Consider the following 15,837-nt stretch of genomic DNA (forward strand, 5'->3'; position numbering starts at 1 on the left):
GCCACGGGCCGGCCTGTACATCTTATTATATGTGTATGTCTACCTCACTCTTCCTGGGTGTCCATCTGTTGAGTGTTTATGTACATTTGTTTCTTTCTCTGTGTTTCTCTGGTTTAGAACAAAGCGCACTCTGGGGCTGGGCAGCCTATATGGTGAAAATGACCTGCTGGGCCTGGATGGGGACCCTCTTCGAGAGCGCCAAGTGGCTGAGAAACAGCTGGCTGCCCTTGGAGATATTTTGTGAGTCTTAAGTTCCACTCTCACCCCCTGAACAGGCCAAACAGGTTGACATATTTTGTTGGTCTTTTTGCCAGCCTCTCCCTCTCTTCCATATCTGGCCTGATTCTCCTTCCCCTGAAAGATGGGGAAAGCGTTGCCCTCCTGCTGCATTTCTCAGGCTGAGGGCTGCCAGTGTTCCAGGGAGTTGCAGCACCTGAGCTCCTGACAGTAATTGGGTGGTTGTAACAAACCACGGGCTCCAGGAACATGGTGAGCTTTCTGCTTCCCCTTTCTAGCCCTCTTCCTGACCTTCCTCCCTTCTTGCTTCTAAGATCATATCTGACACTAAGAGTGAGACCAGCCCTGTGAGTCTCCAGTGCATAAAGTTCCTTCAGGAAGCAGCTAGAACTGCTCAAGGGATATGGAGCCATTTTTTACTAATCACATCAGAAACTAACTCAACTGACTAAGGAGCTCCTGGCACAGCTGCTTTTGTTATGGTTTTCTAATCCTATTTTCTAAAGTGTCACAGGCACCTGTAATGCAAGTCCCAACATCAGACTGTGTGTGGACACTTCCAGGCTTAGAAGCAGTTTTTTGCCCCAGTACTGCTTTTTGCTAAGTAGTTATATGACCTTGGTCAAGCCATTTTATCTTTCTGGGCCTTCTCGACAAAATGACAAAAGTTGGACTAGATGATCTCAGTGGTCTCTACTAATGCTGGTATCTCAACTCGGCAAATACTTATGGAGCTGCTCCTGTGTGCCAAACACCATTCCGCATCACACTCCCTTGGGGTGCTTCAGTGAAAAAAGCAGTTCTTTCCCTTATGGAACTCATTGTAATGGGAAGACATAGCAATGTATGATAAATAAGTAAATTATGTCATATGTTAGAAATAATGAGTGCTGGGGGAGAAAATAGAGCAGGATGAGGAGGATCTGGAGTACCAGAGCCAAAGGGTTGCAATTCAAAATAGAGCAGTCAGGGCCGGCTGCACAGAAAAGCAGTATGTGAACTACTGAAGACAGGGAGGGAGTTATCCTTGAAGACATCCTGGGGGAAGAGCACACCAGGCAGAGGGAGCAGCCAAGTGGAGTACGGGAGTGTGCTCAACATATTTGAGGAGCAGTAAGGAGACCAGAGTAGCAAGAGCAGAGTGAAAAGTGAAGTCAGAGAGGTAGCAGGAGGGGCAGCCACACAGAGCCCTGTGGACTACTGTGAGGACTTTGGTTTTTTACTCTCAGTGGCTGGGGGGCCGTTGGAGCTGTGTGAGAGTAGATTATGGGTAGAGGCGGGTGGGAGAGCAAGGGAGGGTTTCAGACAGAGAGGTTAGTTTGAGGGCTATGTAGGAATCCATGTAAAAGATGATAGGGGCTTAGACTAGAGTAGTAGTGATGGAGGTTGTGAAAAGAGGTCAGATCTAGGTATATTTTGATAGTAGAGACTCTTTTTTTAAAGAGGATTTCCTAAAAATTGAGTACGGGATATATGAGAAAATGAAAAGTCAAGGAAGACCCCCAAGGGTGTTTTTACCCAAGCTACTAAAAGGATGAAGGTGCCATTAATTGAGACAGGACAATTGCATGGGGAATATTTTGTGGTGGAAAATCAGGGGCTCAGTTTTGGACATGTTAAATTTAAGGTCTCTTCTAGACATCAAACGAGATTTGAGTAGGCAGCTGCATATATGAATCTGGCATTTGGTAAGAAATCTGGGCTAGACATGAGACTAGATGAGATCACACAGAGAATGCATATGCTTTGATAATTTAACCCTCTGACCTTCAGCCAAGCCTTGAATCTTTCTGGGCCTTAGTTTCTCTATTGGTCAGATGGCATTAATCACTCCACCCACTCCAGGGATGAAGGCAGGACCTGGCTGAGCCTATTTTAAGATCACAGACACCAGAATTATTTGGGATTACTATTGACAGCATAGGCACCCCACTTGTAATGGTTTCTATTTAAAGCAGTGAAGTTTTGGTCTTGTATAATGGATATATAGTACCTCCTCATGGGTTATTTTGAGAATTAGATGGGTTAGTATGTGTAACCAGCTTAGAATAAGGCCTGGCCCATAGTAAACACTCAAATGTTAGTTGCTGTTACTGTTTACCCCTTTTAAACAAGTTTCTTTGGATCTGGTCTCAAGGTCTTATCTCTACCTATTCACCTTCCTTTCTCCTGCCTCAGTGTCAGCCCAGCCCTTTCTAATTCAGTCCTAGGTGGACACAACAAAGAGCCTCTTCCTCCATAATAACTTTAGATGCTGAAACAGATAGGTATTATCTCTACCTATTCACCTTCCTTTCTCCTGCCTCAGTGTCAGCCCAGCCCTTTCTAATTCAATCCTAGGTGGACACAACAAAGAGCCTCTTCCTCCATAATAACTTTAGATGCTGAAACAGATAGCAAGCAAGACGCTATGTTACCACATTCTCCTTCCTTTTAGCTAGAAGGACATCGTCATCATCATAATTGTGCTAATTAAGTCCCTTGAGGGAATAAGAACTCTCACCTGAGCTCCAAGCTGGCTCCAGAGCTGTGACCAAGAGTCTAAGTTTGACCTTTTATCATATTCCTCCCCTTCTCCCCACCAGCCCTCCCTCCAAGAAAGAACTTATCCTCCTCCCAGCCTCTGCCCAGGCAACAAGCTTCTGTCTTTGCAGTCTGAGTCATCTGTTCTTTCTTTTGTTCCAGGTCCAAGTACGAGGAAGACAGGAGGTGAGTGAGTCCATCGTATGGTTTATTTGCAGCTTTCAAGGTGGGAAGGAGTGGAGTTGACCTATTGTACTTTGCATTTCTGCCAACATCAGGGGAGTCCCTAGCATTGTAGGATGACATGAGACCATGGTCTGTGCAAGTTAGCTGCACGCAGCTTGACGCAGGCATCTGTGTCACCATAACACATGGGGTCATGAAGTGCAGGCCCCTGATGCTCGTGGGGATGTGGGTCTGCTCCTCAGTGTGAAGACACCCAGCTGCTGTTGTTCTTAACATTCCCATACCTGGCTTCTTCCTCTCCACCCAAATTAGCCCTTTATCTCCCTTCCCACTTATTTCTCTTAAAGCACTGAAAGAAGTAGCAGTGATAGTAGAATTGGCCTTTTTGTGGCACCTGCAGAAAAGAGCTGCAGTGCAGCACATTTCCTCCTTGGCAGGTTTCACGGCTTTTTGGCAGCCTATGTACTTACCTCATTGTTTCTCATCAGCCGATGTTAAGAGAGAGGTAAAGGGCCGGCCCGGTGGTGCACTGCTATAGTGCGCCGCTTGGGAAGTGCGGTGGCGCTCCCGCCGAGGGTTCGGATCCCACATACAGACCGGTTCCCGCTCACTGGCTGAGCGAGGTGCGGGCACAACACCGAGGGTTGCGATCCCGTTGCCGGTCCCGGTCCGGTACGGGGGCGACACTGAGGGTTGCGATCCGTTGCCGGACACGGAAAAAGACAAAAAGGAAAAAAAAAAAGAGAGAGGTAAAGCCAGGGCTGAAGCTTTGCTGCCTTGAATCCACAAAACAGATAATCTGTCTACCAAATTGCAAGCCAAATATGTTTTTAAACACAGAGCTCTGGACAGTTTCATTTGTGGCAATGGGAAGCTACTTGACAACTCCTTTCCATCTTCTTTTCTCTTTGTTCTTGGAGATGGAAGGGTGATGAAGGCAGTTACCTTGGCAGAGGCTGGTTGGCATTTCTCCCTTCCCTTTGCTACTCCACCCCACATTTATGCCTAAGGATGTTAGCTGAGGACCTCAACCAGTCCTCCAGGTCCACACATGGCTTGGCCAGTCAGAAAATTGCTTGTATTTCAGGGAATTGACATGTCCTTCCACTGACCATCAGCCTCTCAGTGGGAGGAGTTCTTCTTAGGGAAAGAATAAGATTTCTCCTGGGAGTCATGCCAGCCAAGACTTTTAGCCAGCTTCTGCCTACTGTCCCGTTTGATTATGCCAGACTTGTCTTTGAATACCTTGACCCATGATTCCCCCTGCCCTGCTCCACTGGGTAGTGGTGAGGAGATGATTTGGAGCAGGTCTTGGCCCTTCCACCTGCTGGCAGGGAACATACCTTGAGCTTTCTGATTCACAGCACTATTCCTCTCTCACAGTGCCCCCATGGACTTTGCCCTTAATACCTACATGAGCCATGCTGGGATCCGTCTTCGAGAGGCACGACCTTCCAACACAGCTGAAAAGGCCCAGTCTGCTCCTGACAAGGACAAGTGGCTACCCTTCTTCCCTAAGGCCAAGAAGGTGACAGAGCTACCCTAGAAAACATCTTCTCTTGGTGCAGTTCTCTGTGCTGAGGTAGACCAGGAGAGCCATTTTGCAGCTACCTAGCTCCATCCCTCCACCTTTGGATGTGGAGTCAGTGAGAATACCCAGACTAGAGCAGCTCTGTTTCCCCTCCTCCAAACCCAGGCCAGAGGTAAACGTGCTCGTTAGGGTACAAGCGTGAGTCAACTTTCCAGTTATTTCTTTAGGGCCAGTCTTGGGGGCAGTGGCAAAGTGATTAGCAGCCACTTCTGGGTATTGGGACCTCCTTCAAACCCATGTCTCCTGTCTCAGCAGAGCAGCAATTCCAAGAAAGAAAAGGATGCCCTGGAGGACAAGAAGCGAAACCCCATCCTCAAATACATTGGGAAGCCCAAAAGCTCTTCTCAGAGCAGTGAGTATTTGGGAGCAGCAGTCTTGGGCATTCCTTGGGCAGGGAGCTCAGCCATTTTGCTTACCATGTTGGTGGAGGGCCTTCCTCTCAGGCCAGACTCTGAGACCTCAGTTTCTTCTCAGTACTTCCACTTTCTCCCCTGGACACGTCTAGTGCAGGCTCTTTGAGGTACAAGGTGAATGTTTGAGAACCAAGGAGGCCATGCCAGTCCCTGGGTCTTAGTTTAGGAGCCTAGACCCTGTTGTAGCTTCTGAAAAGCCATGCCGACGAACATTTCCCACTTGGCTGATATCGCCATGTTGGCAGTAAATGCCCCTTCACCTTCATCCATGGGCTTCATCTGTACTCCTGCGGTCCTGTGCATTCACAGCAATAATGGGCCCTTGACACAGGGGTTTTGAGTTACTATTAAGTTGAACTAGGTGGGGGGTTGGGGGGCCAAGTTTGGGACCCAGTGGTTCTCCTAAAGCCATCAGTAACCCAAAATTCAATTGATCCTATCATTGATCTCTTCCCAGCTATGTGTCATTTGTCTGGAAATTGTTGCTGGTCCTCTCAGTCAGTATCTTAAACCCCCAGTATCAGTGGGAGTCTATGAAGGGCAGTGAGGTGGACCTGCTGCCTTTTCTGAAGTTGTTGCATTCGGGGAAGGGGAAGGAAGAGACTCTTCTAGGTCAGCCTTGAGTTTTACCACTGCCTTTTCATTTTCCGGCTTGTTACAATTTTTGTTTTGACTCGTGAAACATTAATTTGACTCTTCATGGTTTACTTTTGTTTTTGTTTGTTTTTCTTTTAGCATTTCATATTCCCTTGTCCCCTGTGGAAGGTAAAAGGACCATTTTCTTTGGGTTTGTCTTTGCATTAGCATTGAGTTTCCATCTCCCCAAATCTTGTCTTTCCTTTTCCTTCTTCATCTTCTATCCTGTCCCTCTTTCCACCCTCCCTTCCTTCTATGTCTCTTATGTATTCCTCCTTGTTGCTAAAGCTGCTCTGTGGCACACACCCGTCGGGGGGCTCCCGTCCTCACGCTGGCTGCGAGACCTTGCCTGCCTAACCCAGGGTTCTGAGGGGGCAGAAACCTTCCTCCCCCAGGTGGAGCTCTTCCTGGAGGTTCTGGCAAAGGCCAGACTTCTTGTTCCTCCAGCAATTTTTCCACAGCCTGAGGCTTTTCTCTTAATTTCTGTTACCTCTTTGTGGATGAGGTTTCAAAAAGCCAAGGGAAACCCTCACAAACTTGTGTCCTCTAGTGAAGTGGAAGCAGAAGTGCCTCAGATTTTTGTTTTCAATTGGAATAATAATAAAAATCCTATTTTTGGGTGATCTTTTTTTTTTGGTAAATTCTGTATATCTAACAGTTTTTCTTTGGAGTATTTTTATTTTTATCATCTACTTTGCTTAAGCCTGTAGCACCTTCATCTATTTTGACTCCTAACTGCCAGAAATATGTATAACTGCAGCAATTAAAAAAGACTGACCCTAACTGTATTTTGGAGGACCTAATATCTTCTAGAATCTGTGTATTAAAAAAAATACATATGTGATACACATTAACCTGCAAGAAGCTTAGAACGTCAATTGAAATGTCACAGAATTGGGCAAGTTATTTACCATCAGTGAGGTCCATATGCATGCAATTAAGTAATCAGTATTTTCTAGGTTCTACAATAAATAGAGAGAGCAATAGGTTGCAACCAGAAAATTATTCTGTTGCTAGAATTCATTTTATGTAAAAGTGGCAATTAAAAATCTTATCTTCAAAATTATTTTAAAAGTTACTAGACTCATTATGCCATTTTAAGCAATAATTATTGAAAAGATCTTTATAAAACAATGAAAAAAAGAATGTCCTTGAAATCCAGACCTTAGTTCTTAACATACACTTCTCATCCACCCTGCCACAAAAGGTGTGAGGTGACAGCAGGCACTAAGAAACTGAGCAGCTCTGCCTGAGCGCTTGCTTTGTGTCAGTTTGAGAGGGTACAGGAATGCCCACGGTGGGGTTAGGGTTACTGATCCCAAAGATAGGGTAAGGATGCCGGGTCTCTACCAGCTCCTTTAGTCAGATCTTTCCACTATGATTTCATGATTTGGTTTGGGGTTCTAAAATCCGCAGGACATAAGACAAATCTGTATCCATATCCAGAGAAAACACCCACCAAACTAAGAAGCCTCAGTGTTGAGACTTTTTGCCATTTAGGATCATCAACTATTTTCCCTGTTTATCAGTGAAGTATCTGATTGTTAGTAACGTATTCACTTTTATTTAGTTCCATTATTACTCAGAGACAAGAGGAAGGAGAGCAAAGGCTACTACTAGGAAGCTTTGCTCTTTTTAGAAGTATTCCTTTCTGCCTATTTTTCCTGTTATTCTGGGTCATTTGATTATACCAGCTCTCAGAGCTACACCTATTTCTTGCTCCAGCTAGGTTCTAACTATAGTCAGAACACAACTGGGCATTTTCCAAGTGGCCCCTGGGAGAGGGAACAGTGGGCTCTGCCTGGTGGCTTTTGGTTATCGGATGTTCCCAAGCTCCTATGTCATCACTCAGCACACCTGGCCCTGGCATCTGCACTGGCCCCAAGGCCCAGATGCACATTCAGTCTTGGACAAGCAGATCCTGGTCCTAATCTCTAAATAGGAGTGATGGTAACAGCCTCTACTCATAAAACATATGTACACACAGCTGCTTATGCAGTTTTAGAAAAACATTACACTTGCCTCCTGCCTAAAGGATGTGGAGTCATAGACTTTGAAGAAAGATAAAATGATTTTCTGTTCTCTGACTTAGGAATTTTCTTATGAAAGTCAGATTTTGAGACACAGATTTTTATATATATATATATATATATATATATATATATATATATAGTGTGAGTGTGTGAGTGTGTGTGTGTGTGTGTGTGCGCGCGCGCGCGTGTGCGTTAGAACCTCCAGAGTCATAGGCAGGACTCTTAGCATGGTTAGGGTCAGGGCCTAGACCACTGGGGTGTTTATATTGCCTCCCCAGTTCCATTTAGCCCTCCCCTTGGCCTCAGGCGTAGCAGCATTTCTAGCCCAACCCCTGTTTAATATCACTGGACTCGGAGCTGAACTAATTGACTTGAAGATGAGCTCCTCATCTCTTTTTTCGCATGCTGAGAGCCACTGAACCCCTGGGTCTGAGTTCTCTTCTACAGGGTCTCTGAGTGGCATCACCTATTACTTTTTACTTTCCCTCCCTCCCTCTCTGTTTCTTTGAACAAGAACAGTTCCCTTTTGTCTTAGCTTTGAAAAAGGAATTTGAATGCCAAAGAATGGCGTCTCTTTATTTTCCTAGATCACCCCTTACTGGTAATAAAAGGTCTCATTCTTTAATGACAGAGACCAGAGGGGGACAGAAAGAACAGGAAGGAGAGTTGGGGAAAAACAGAAATAATGAGCTCTAAAAGTGATATAAATTGGAGAAATGCCTGGTGTAATTTGACAACATAGCCAAATTACATGTGGATATGTTTTTGATCTTCCTGGCTATTTTTTTAACCTGTCTCTTAGGAGAAACCTAGTCATTGGTTTTCAGGCAGAAGTATCATTATGGGGGGGGGGGGGCGGGAGAGATTGGGTAAGAGGCATAAAGAATAATTACAATTTGTAACAATGAATGTTTTAATAATATTGATTTGATCATCACATGTTGTACACAGGTGATAGTAGTCAATGCTGTACCCCCAAAATATGTACAATCAGTTATGCTTCAATACAAAGAAATAAAATTAAATTTAAAAAGAAATGTCATTATAATAAAGAATGTGAGAGCCCAAAGAAAGCTCCATAGAGAATGTACTTCCAAATCCTCTCATTTTGCCCATGAAGAAAGAGTAGGCCCAGAAAGGTAGAGTGACTTCCCAGGGCCACACAGCATATTCAGAGAAGAGCCAGGACTAGAACTATGTCTGCTGATTCTGGGTTCCATGCTGTTCTCATCCATGCTTACTCATTGCTCTGTCTTCTGGGCTTCAGGGGAGTAAGGGCCATGAGAAGTCATTCCCGAACAGAAAGCGATAGTACCCTTAATTTTCTCTTTGCTTCCTTCCAGTCAAACCAGGCAACGTGAGGAACATCATTCAGCACTTTGAGAACAACCAGCAATATGATGCCCCAGAACCTGGGACACAGCGACTCTCGACAGGAAGCTTTCCTGAGGACCTGCTGGAAAATGACAGGTAGCAGTGGCTGGATGGGGCTTGCCAGCTGCCCAAGGAGGGGAGGGAGCATGGGCAGGGTTGGGCACTGGGATTTAATTTCATCTGCTTAATGCCTCTCCACTGGACTATAGGGCTCCCACTGTAGCACTCTGTCCCCTGTCCCCCAACCTTCCCACCCGAGATATCTTTAGAAGATGCACTCTGTGTGGGTGATCAGGCCAGTGGAAGAGCAAGCAGAGCCCCTGACTTTCTGGCCCAGGAACTAACTGCATGCTTTGAATTGCCTTTGGTCTCACCCCAGACTACTGAGTAGCCTCCATCCCAAGATTGAGCTAGATTATATTGTAAAGCAGCCATCAGGAAACCCTAAATGACAGGATAAAGAAGAGTATAGAGGGGGCAAAGGGAAGACACAGGCAGGAAGGCTGGCCAGTTAGCTCAGTTGATTATAGTGCAGTGTCACAACACCAAACTCAGGGGTTTGGATCTCTGTACCGGCCAGCCACCAGAAAAAGAAGAAAAAAAAAAAAAAAAAGACCCAGGGAGGCAAAAAAAAGCCTTTGCCTGCCAGTGAAGAAGAGAGCTAGAGATGAAGTTCTGCTGGGTACTTTAAAGCAGTACAACTGTGGGCATCAGCAAAGAGGTAAAAAGTTGATTGATTCACAGTGAACCTCCCCTTCCTTTTCGTGAAGGAAAAAGGAAATCGAGACTGGTATTTCTCATATTCTCCATTTTGGGTCAGATTCTAACTAGAATCTAGTACTAAAACATACTCTTGGACTTATTCCTTTCTGTTTATGTTAAGCCTTGCTGGAGCAGGGGGTGGGGGGTTGAGTTCTAACATTGGTGGGCAAATTAAATACACAGATTATGTGATTTCTGTGGTAGGCATGATTTTATGATATATCAAATATTTTAAGATTATAAGATATTATCAGCATTATGAGAAAACATTTGAGACCATTTACAAACTTGCATGCTTAGCATTGCTAGGTAAATTTGCCCTAAGACATTCACCAGGATCCTAAAGCTTCTCTAAGCAGAAGACTCTGGATTTGATGAGTAGAAACTCATTGGCAATCTTGGGAGAAACAGTATTAGCAGTACGATGGGTCAGAGATTGTTGTAGATGCCAGCAGGTATAAGATGCCGTCAATTCTGGAAGGCAGGGCAAGAGGAATTTTTGGCCCGAGATAAATTATGTACCTCACTTCTGGGTACTTGAAGGACGGTGCTTAGGTCTGCAGCCCCAAATAGCCACTGGATGAGATTTGTTGTGGTGCTAAAGTTACCCATTGAGGGCACTGGCGGAAGTGTTTTCAGTTTGTCTGGACTGGAACAGTTCTAACATTTCAGAGGGGTGAGTCCTATAGAGGGTGAGTTGACAGTATGTTTCTAACCCAGTGGAAGAACCCTCAGGACCCCAGGAAGTGAGCTCCATTTTGGATCCTCTGGCAGTTCAGAGAGACATGATGAATGGAGACCAAGATGTTTGCTCCCTCACTGCAGCAGCCTGCTGTGCTATTTAGAGCTCTCCAGACATCTCCAGGCCTTATGTGGTCCTAGAAGCAGAGCAGGATGAAGATTAGTAATAATGTCAACAAAGAACCAGCCAAGCAGGGCCACGACAGGGGAGGTGAGGCGGGGACCATCCTGGGGCAGCTAGGGGTCAGAGATGCCAGCTGTCTCAGGGCTGATACACCACAGGACTGGACAAAGAGCAACACCCAATCATCTGTTTGTGCCCCAGAGACACTCAGTAGCCTAGCATGTCAGGCCAAGGAGCGGCTTCCTACCTATCAGTGAACAGCCCCCTTTAAGTGTCTTCCCAAGCCTGTCTGCTCCTGGAGAAGAAGTGGGAGTTTGGGAAGGATGCTATTAAGATAAGAATGAAAGAAATCTGCATCACAACTGGAGGTGCAGTTGGAGGGGTGGGAGTCCAATAGCAGGTAAAATTTTCTGACAGTCAGTGTGGAGAAACTTTGAATGAGTGTGTGAAGGTAATAACCTTCTTGCCTCTAAGAAGATCTCGTAAAAGGAGAGATCCATCTCAAGCATAGTCCAGGGTGGGAGATGATACACTTCCCTCTAAGAAGATCTCGTAAAAGGAGAGATCCATCTCAAGCATAGTCCAGGGTGGGAGATGACCCGTTTCAAAGCAGAGGCAAGATGGACTGGCCAATAGACGGCCGCAGGGGCCAGGAGGTGAAACCTTGTAGTCCCTGATGAGAGACTGTAATGTCATAGCATTTCTAACAGGAACATGGTGTCTTAGGCCTCTGGACACACCACAGGTCTGATTCTGTTAGCCCCAGATTTCATGTTCCTGTTAGAATCCCTTCTGATAGGTCAAGAGGAAGAGGAGAGAGTCTGTCCATCAAGCCAGGCTAGGGAGAGAAGGGAGTTTGTAGAGGAGCTTCTGTCATCCAGGTGTTTTGGCCATGTTGAGGTGGGGTGGAGAACTTGCAGCACTGAGGCATCCTTGAGATGGAGCAGCAGGTAGAAGCTGGCAAGGATATAAGATCCCAAAGGCTCTTTTCCATTTTCCCCCCAGTTCACGCTCAGAGATTCGCCTGGGCCGTTCCGAGAGCCTCAAGGGCCGGGAAGAGATGAAGCGGTCTCGAAAGGCAGAAAATGTGCCCCGCTCTCGCAGTGACGTGGACATGGATGCTGCCGCGGAGGCTACTCGCCTCCACCAGTCAGCCTCATCCTCTGCCTCCAGCCTCTCCACCAGGTGGGCGGAGCTCAAGTGGCTTTACCCATTGACGTCTCCAGGGCAGGGGCAGGGATGGAGGGTTGCTGAGAGTTCACATTCTCTCCACAGGTCTCTTGAGAACCCAACACCTCCCTTCACCCCCAAAATGGGTCGCAGGTGAGTGGGGGCACATTGGTGCATCTGTTCGGTGTCTCTGTGTCCCATCCCTGCTCAGCTGCTCCTCCCACCCCTGAGGAGCTGGTTAGGTATGCATCTCCTCCTCGTGGCCTGCTGGTTTCCCATGGGCAAGCAGGTTGGGCAGGAGAGGGAGGGACAAACCCTGTGTGTGAATTCTTCCTCAGTGAAACAGAGCTGCCCGTTTTCCCCCAGGAGCATTGAGTCCCCCAGCTTGGGGTTCTGCACAGATGCCCTCCTTCCCCACCTCCTAGAGGATGATCTGGGCCAGCTGTCTGACCTGGAGCCAGAGCCAGATGCCCAAAACTGGCAGCATACAGTGGGCAAGGATGTGGTGGCTGGGCTAACCCAGAGGGAGATTGACCGGCAGGAGGTCATCAATGGTGAGAACGTGCTCTACTTTGCCGTCTCTACTCACTCTTAGGTCCAGAGCACCTAAGACACAAAGAGTGGAAAAAAGGCAAATGGCAGGGGGTGGAGGGGGGCGCCTGGGGAAGGACCAGGTCCATGTTGCCTCTTGCTGTAGGGTCCATCTCAGTTCTGGCCCTTGGGATGAGAAAAAGAGTTACTGAAACCAGGACCCCAGTTCCCCCAAAAGAAGAGTGGTGTGGGGGCCAGGGTTGTGACTCTGGGGACTTGCTGATCTGTTTTCTTCCTGTCTCTCTACCCCTCCTTGTTACAACCACCTCTCAGAGCTATTTGTGACCGAAGCTTCCCACCTGCGCACACTCCGGGTCCTGGACCTTATCTTCTACCAGAGAATGAAGAAGGAGAACCTGATGCCTCGGGAGGAGCTGGCCCAGCTCTTCCCTAACCTGCCTGAACTGATAGAGATTCATAGTAAGGAGCCCGTGCCCCTGCAAACTCCTCCTCTGCTGGCCTTCAGCTTTCTGTTCTGGTTTGGCCCACCTGCCAGGACTTCCCTGAGTAGATAACCCTCACCAGTCCTCTTTGGTGAGAGAAACATTGATGGACAACCTAAAAAGAGAAGCACTCCAGTTCCCCCAGAAGTAAAATGGCTTCTAGACCTTTCCCCACAGCACGCTGTCAAAGATCCCTTTTCTCTTGGTCACAAAGGGCTGGCAGTTCAGCTCAACTCCAGGTATTTGTTTTTCTTCTCTCCTTACCCCAGATTCCTGGTGTGAAGCCATGAAGAAGCTCCGGGAGGAGGGCCCCATCATCAAAGAGATCAGTGACCTCATGCTGGCTCGGGTATGGCTCCAAATTTTTTCTGCTTGGCAAGGAGGAGATTAGAGGAGGCAGGGTCCCATTACCCAGGACAAGGAAATTGGCAGAGGAGGGGACAGGCAGGGGACTGGTCCCGGGCAGGGGCATGATGCCTCGGTCGGTGTCTATTCTGCCTCTTCAGTTTGATGGTCCCGCCCGAGAGGAACTCCAGCAAGTGGCTGCACAGTTCTGTTCCTATCAATCAATAGCCCTAGAACTGATCAAGACCAAGCAGCGCAAGGAGAGCCGATTCCAGCTCTTCATGCAGGTGTGTCCTTGGCCATGCCTCAGCCTTCCCTCATCTCCTTCAGGTTCACCAAGAATCTCCTGAACTTCCCTCCTTCTGGTCCCCACCTCTTCTCTTTACTGTGGAGGATAACCCAGCAACTCCCTTCACCCATGCGCACCCTCCCCCACACCTGCTCTTCAAAATCATTGACATGCTCTGGAGATAGAGACCACTATTCATTGGAAAGAACACTGAAATAGCAGTCAGGAGGCCTGGCTTGCCTACCAGTACCTGTGTGCACCTAGATGGGTCTCAGTTTCCTTGGCTATAAAATGGGAATGATACCTGCCCTTCTGTTTCGACCATATCCCTTCCCTGGGTTGTGGTCTCCCTGCCGCCACCAATCCTTCCCTAAATATTTAAGGAAGAAGCTGCCACCATTATTTCTGGATGACCAATCTGGGCTTAGGACCTGCTTGGCATTTTCACACCCATCTTGGCTCTCAGCTCTTAAGCCATCTCCCAACCATGGGTTGACATCTTCTGTCTGTGCCTCCTGCCCTCCAGGAGGCCGAGAGCCACCCTCAGTGCCGGCGGCTGCAGCTTAGAGACCTCATCATCTCAGAGATGCAGCGGCTTACCAAATACCCACTGCTGCTGGAGAGCATCATCAAGCACACGGAGGGTAAGACATGGGAGGGGCTAGCACTGAGAAGCAGCAGACCTCATTCCAGACCCTTGTTCTGACACTGCTTTGTGACCTTAGTAAGTCACTGGACCTTTGTGGTCTTCACCTTGTCCTGTTATGGCGAGTCCCAAAGAAGAAAATAATAGTAAATGTGCTTTGGAAAATAGAAGGTGCTCCACAGGAGGAGTAAGGGCCACCACTAGCCTTTGTGGGGCCTTTATGCAAATCAGAGGAAAGCATCCAGGTGGCCACACAAGCTGGCACTCGAGGGCACCTTGGTGCCTCTGGGTGACCATGATCTCACACGAGGGGCCATGGCTGGATTTTAGCCTCTGGTCATTCCCCTGGGGGGATGCCTCTGTGCCTTGCACAAAAGACACAACAATGCATGGTAACATTAAAGGAGTAGGGTACCAGGCTGGATAAGGGGTTCTGGCCCCAGGATGCCACTCACCATCCCTGGGATCCTGAGCATCTTTCTCTACCCTCAAATTTAGGACATTGGAGTCAGGAGAGAGAGGTGTTAGGAACCTCAACCTAGTTTGAACACGTTTTCCTAGAGACATAATTACTGCCATTACCCAGAGTCCCTGTCCCCCATATCTGTAGAGTTGATTGTGGTCTAGGTAGGGATTTCCAAGAGCTAAGCAGTAGTCTGAAACCCGAGCACGCTCAGTAAAAGTTAAGCTTACCAGTAGAGGTCCTCAAGTTAGCAAGGATGGCTTAACTACACCTATACGTGCTGGTTTGAGACAAGCCAGTCAGCATGGATACAGGTAGGCAGGTAATATCTGACTCTGTGATGGACTTCTGAGACGGGAGCCCTAATCATCTCCTCTGAACCCTGTTTGGTAGGAGGCACCTCTGAGCACGAGAAGCTCTGCCGGGCCCGGGACCAGTGCCGGGAGATTCTTAAGTATGTGAATGAAGCAGTGAAGCAGACAGAGAACCAGCACCGTTTAGAGGGCTACCAGAAACGCCTGGATGCCACCGCCCTGGAGAGGGCCAACAACCCCCTGGCAGCAGAGTTCAAGGTAGGAAGCAGAGGCTGCAGCAAGGTCAGCCCCTCACACACACTTCTCAGGCACCCTTAGGAGCAGAACTCTGGTCAGGGCCTGGAGAGTCCTAGAGGTAGGAAACATGGATCTTTCTGTCATAGGGTGGCACTATGGGGCCCTGGAAGACACACACACCCTGTTGTCATTGTCACCCTGTCCCTAGATGGACAAGGGCAGACAGCCACACTAAGTAAAGGCTAGATGTTAGAACTCAGCCTGAGAGAGCAAGGATGGGGTAGGACTTGAGGTAAAGGTAGAGATCATTTGGGGGGAATAAAGCTGAAGGGATGGGTGGGAAAAGCAAAGAGTGGTCTTCCTAGGAAGGTGGACTGCATGCAGTAGGGAGTGGATGGGAGACCCAGGCCAGAGCCCTTGGTGTGTCCCCCAGCGTAGCACATGGCACATGATTCATAGTTGCCTTTTACTTGTCTGTGTCCCCCAGAGGGTATAAGGGCAAGGACTGTTTCTTGCTCACCACTGATTGCCAGCACATTAGCACAATGTCTGGCACACAATAGGTCCTCACATATTTGTTGAACAAATGAGTGGATGATGTCTCCTTAACAGAGCCTGGATCTTACAACCAGAAAGATGATCCATGAGGGGCCCCTGACCTGGAGGATCAGCAAGGATAAGACCTTGGGTATGTGCCAGGGGACTAGGGGTAAGAGAGA

General features: G+C 47.7%; 1 protein-coding gene across 6 annotated transcripts in view; it reads left to right on the forward strand.

The window, feature by feature from the left end:
- Nucleotides 1–15,837, forward strand: part of ARHGEF11 (Rho guanine nucleotide exchange factor (GEF) 11) — a 111,470-nt gene that overhangs the window by 86,561 nt on the left and 9,072 nt on the right. For 5 of the 6 annotated variants that reach the window (XM_008570214.1, XM_008570230.1, XM_008570198.1 and 2 more), the window contains 15 exons: nucleotides 118–240; nucleotides 2,923–2,946; nucleotides 4,330–4,474; nucleotides 4,793–4,889; nucleotides 5,686–5,715; nucleotides 8,963–9,089; nucleotides 11,626–11,805; nucleotides 11,896–11,943; nucleotides 12,157–12,344; nucleotides 12,655–12,801; nucleotides 13,094–13,173; nucleotides 13,331–13,456; nucleotides 13,985–14,102; nucleotides 14,961–15,139; nucleotides 15,731–15,806. In XM_008570214.1, the coding sequence (XP_008568436.1) occupies nucleotides 118–240; nucleotides 2,923–2,946; nucleotides 4,330–4,474; nucleotides 4,793–4,889; nucleotides 5,686–5,715; nucleotides 8,963–9,089; nucleotides 11,626–11,805; nucleotides 11,896–11,943; nucleotides 12,157–12,344; nucleotides 12,655–12,801; nucleotides 13,094–13,173; nucleotides 13,331–13,456; nucleotides 13,985–14,102; nucleotides 14,961–15,139; nucleotides 15,731–15,806 (1,688 nt within the window). The remainder of the gene's footprint in view (nucleotides 1–117; nucleotides 241–2,922; nucleotides 2,947–4,329; nucleotides 4,475–4,792; nucleotides 4,890–5,685; nucleotides 5,716–8,962; nucleotides 9,090–11,625; nucleotides 11,806–11,895; nucleotides 11,944–12,156; nucleotides 12,345–12,654; nucleotides 12,802–13,093; nucleotides 13,174–13,330; nucleotides 13,457–13,984; nucleotides 14,103–14,960; nucleotides 15,140–15,730; nucleotides 15,807–15,837) is intronic. The other variant, XM_008570206.1, reaches the window with a different exon arrangement.

The sequence above is a fragment of the Galeopterus variegatus genome, unplaced genomic scaffold (assembly GCF_000696425.1).
Source record: "Galeopterus variegatus unplaced genomic scaffold, G_variegatus-3.0.2 Scaffold33, whole genome shotgun sequence".
Classification (NCBI taxonomy): domain Eukaryota; kingdom Metazoa; phylum Chordata; class Mammalia; order Dermoptera; family Cynocephalidae; genus Galeopterus; species Galeopterus variegatus.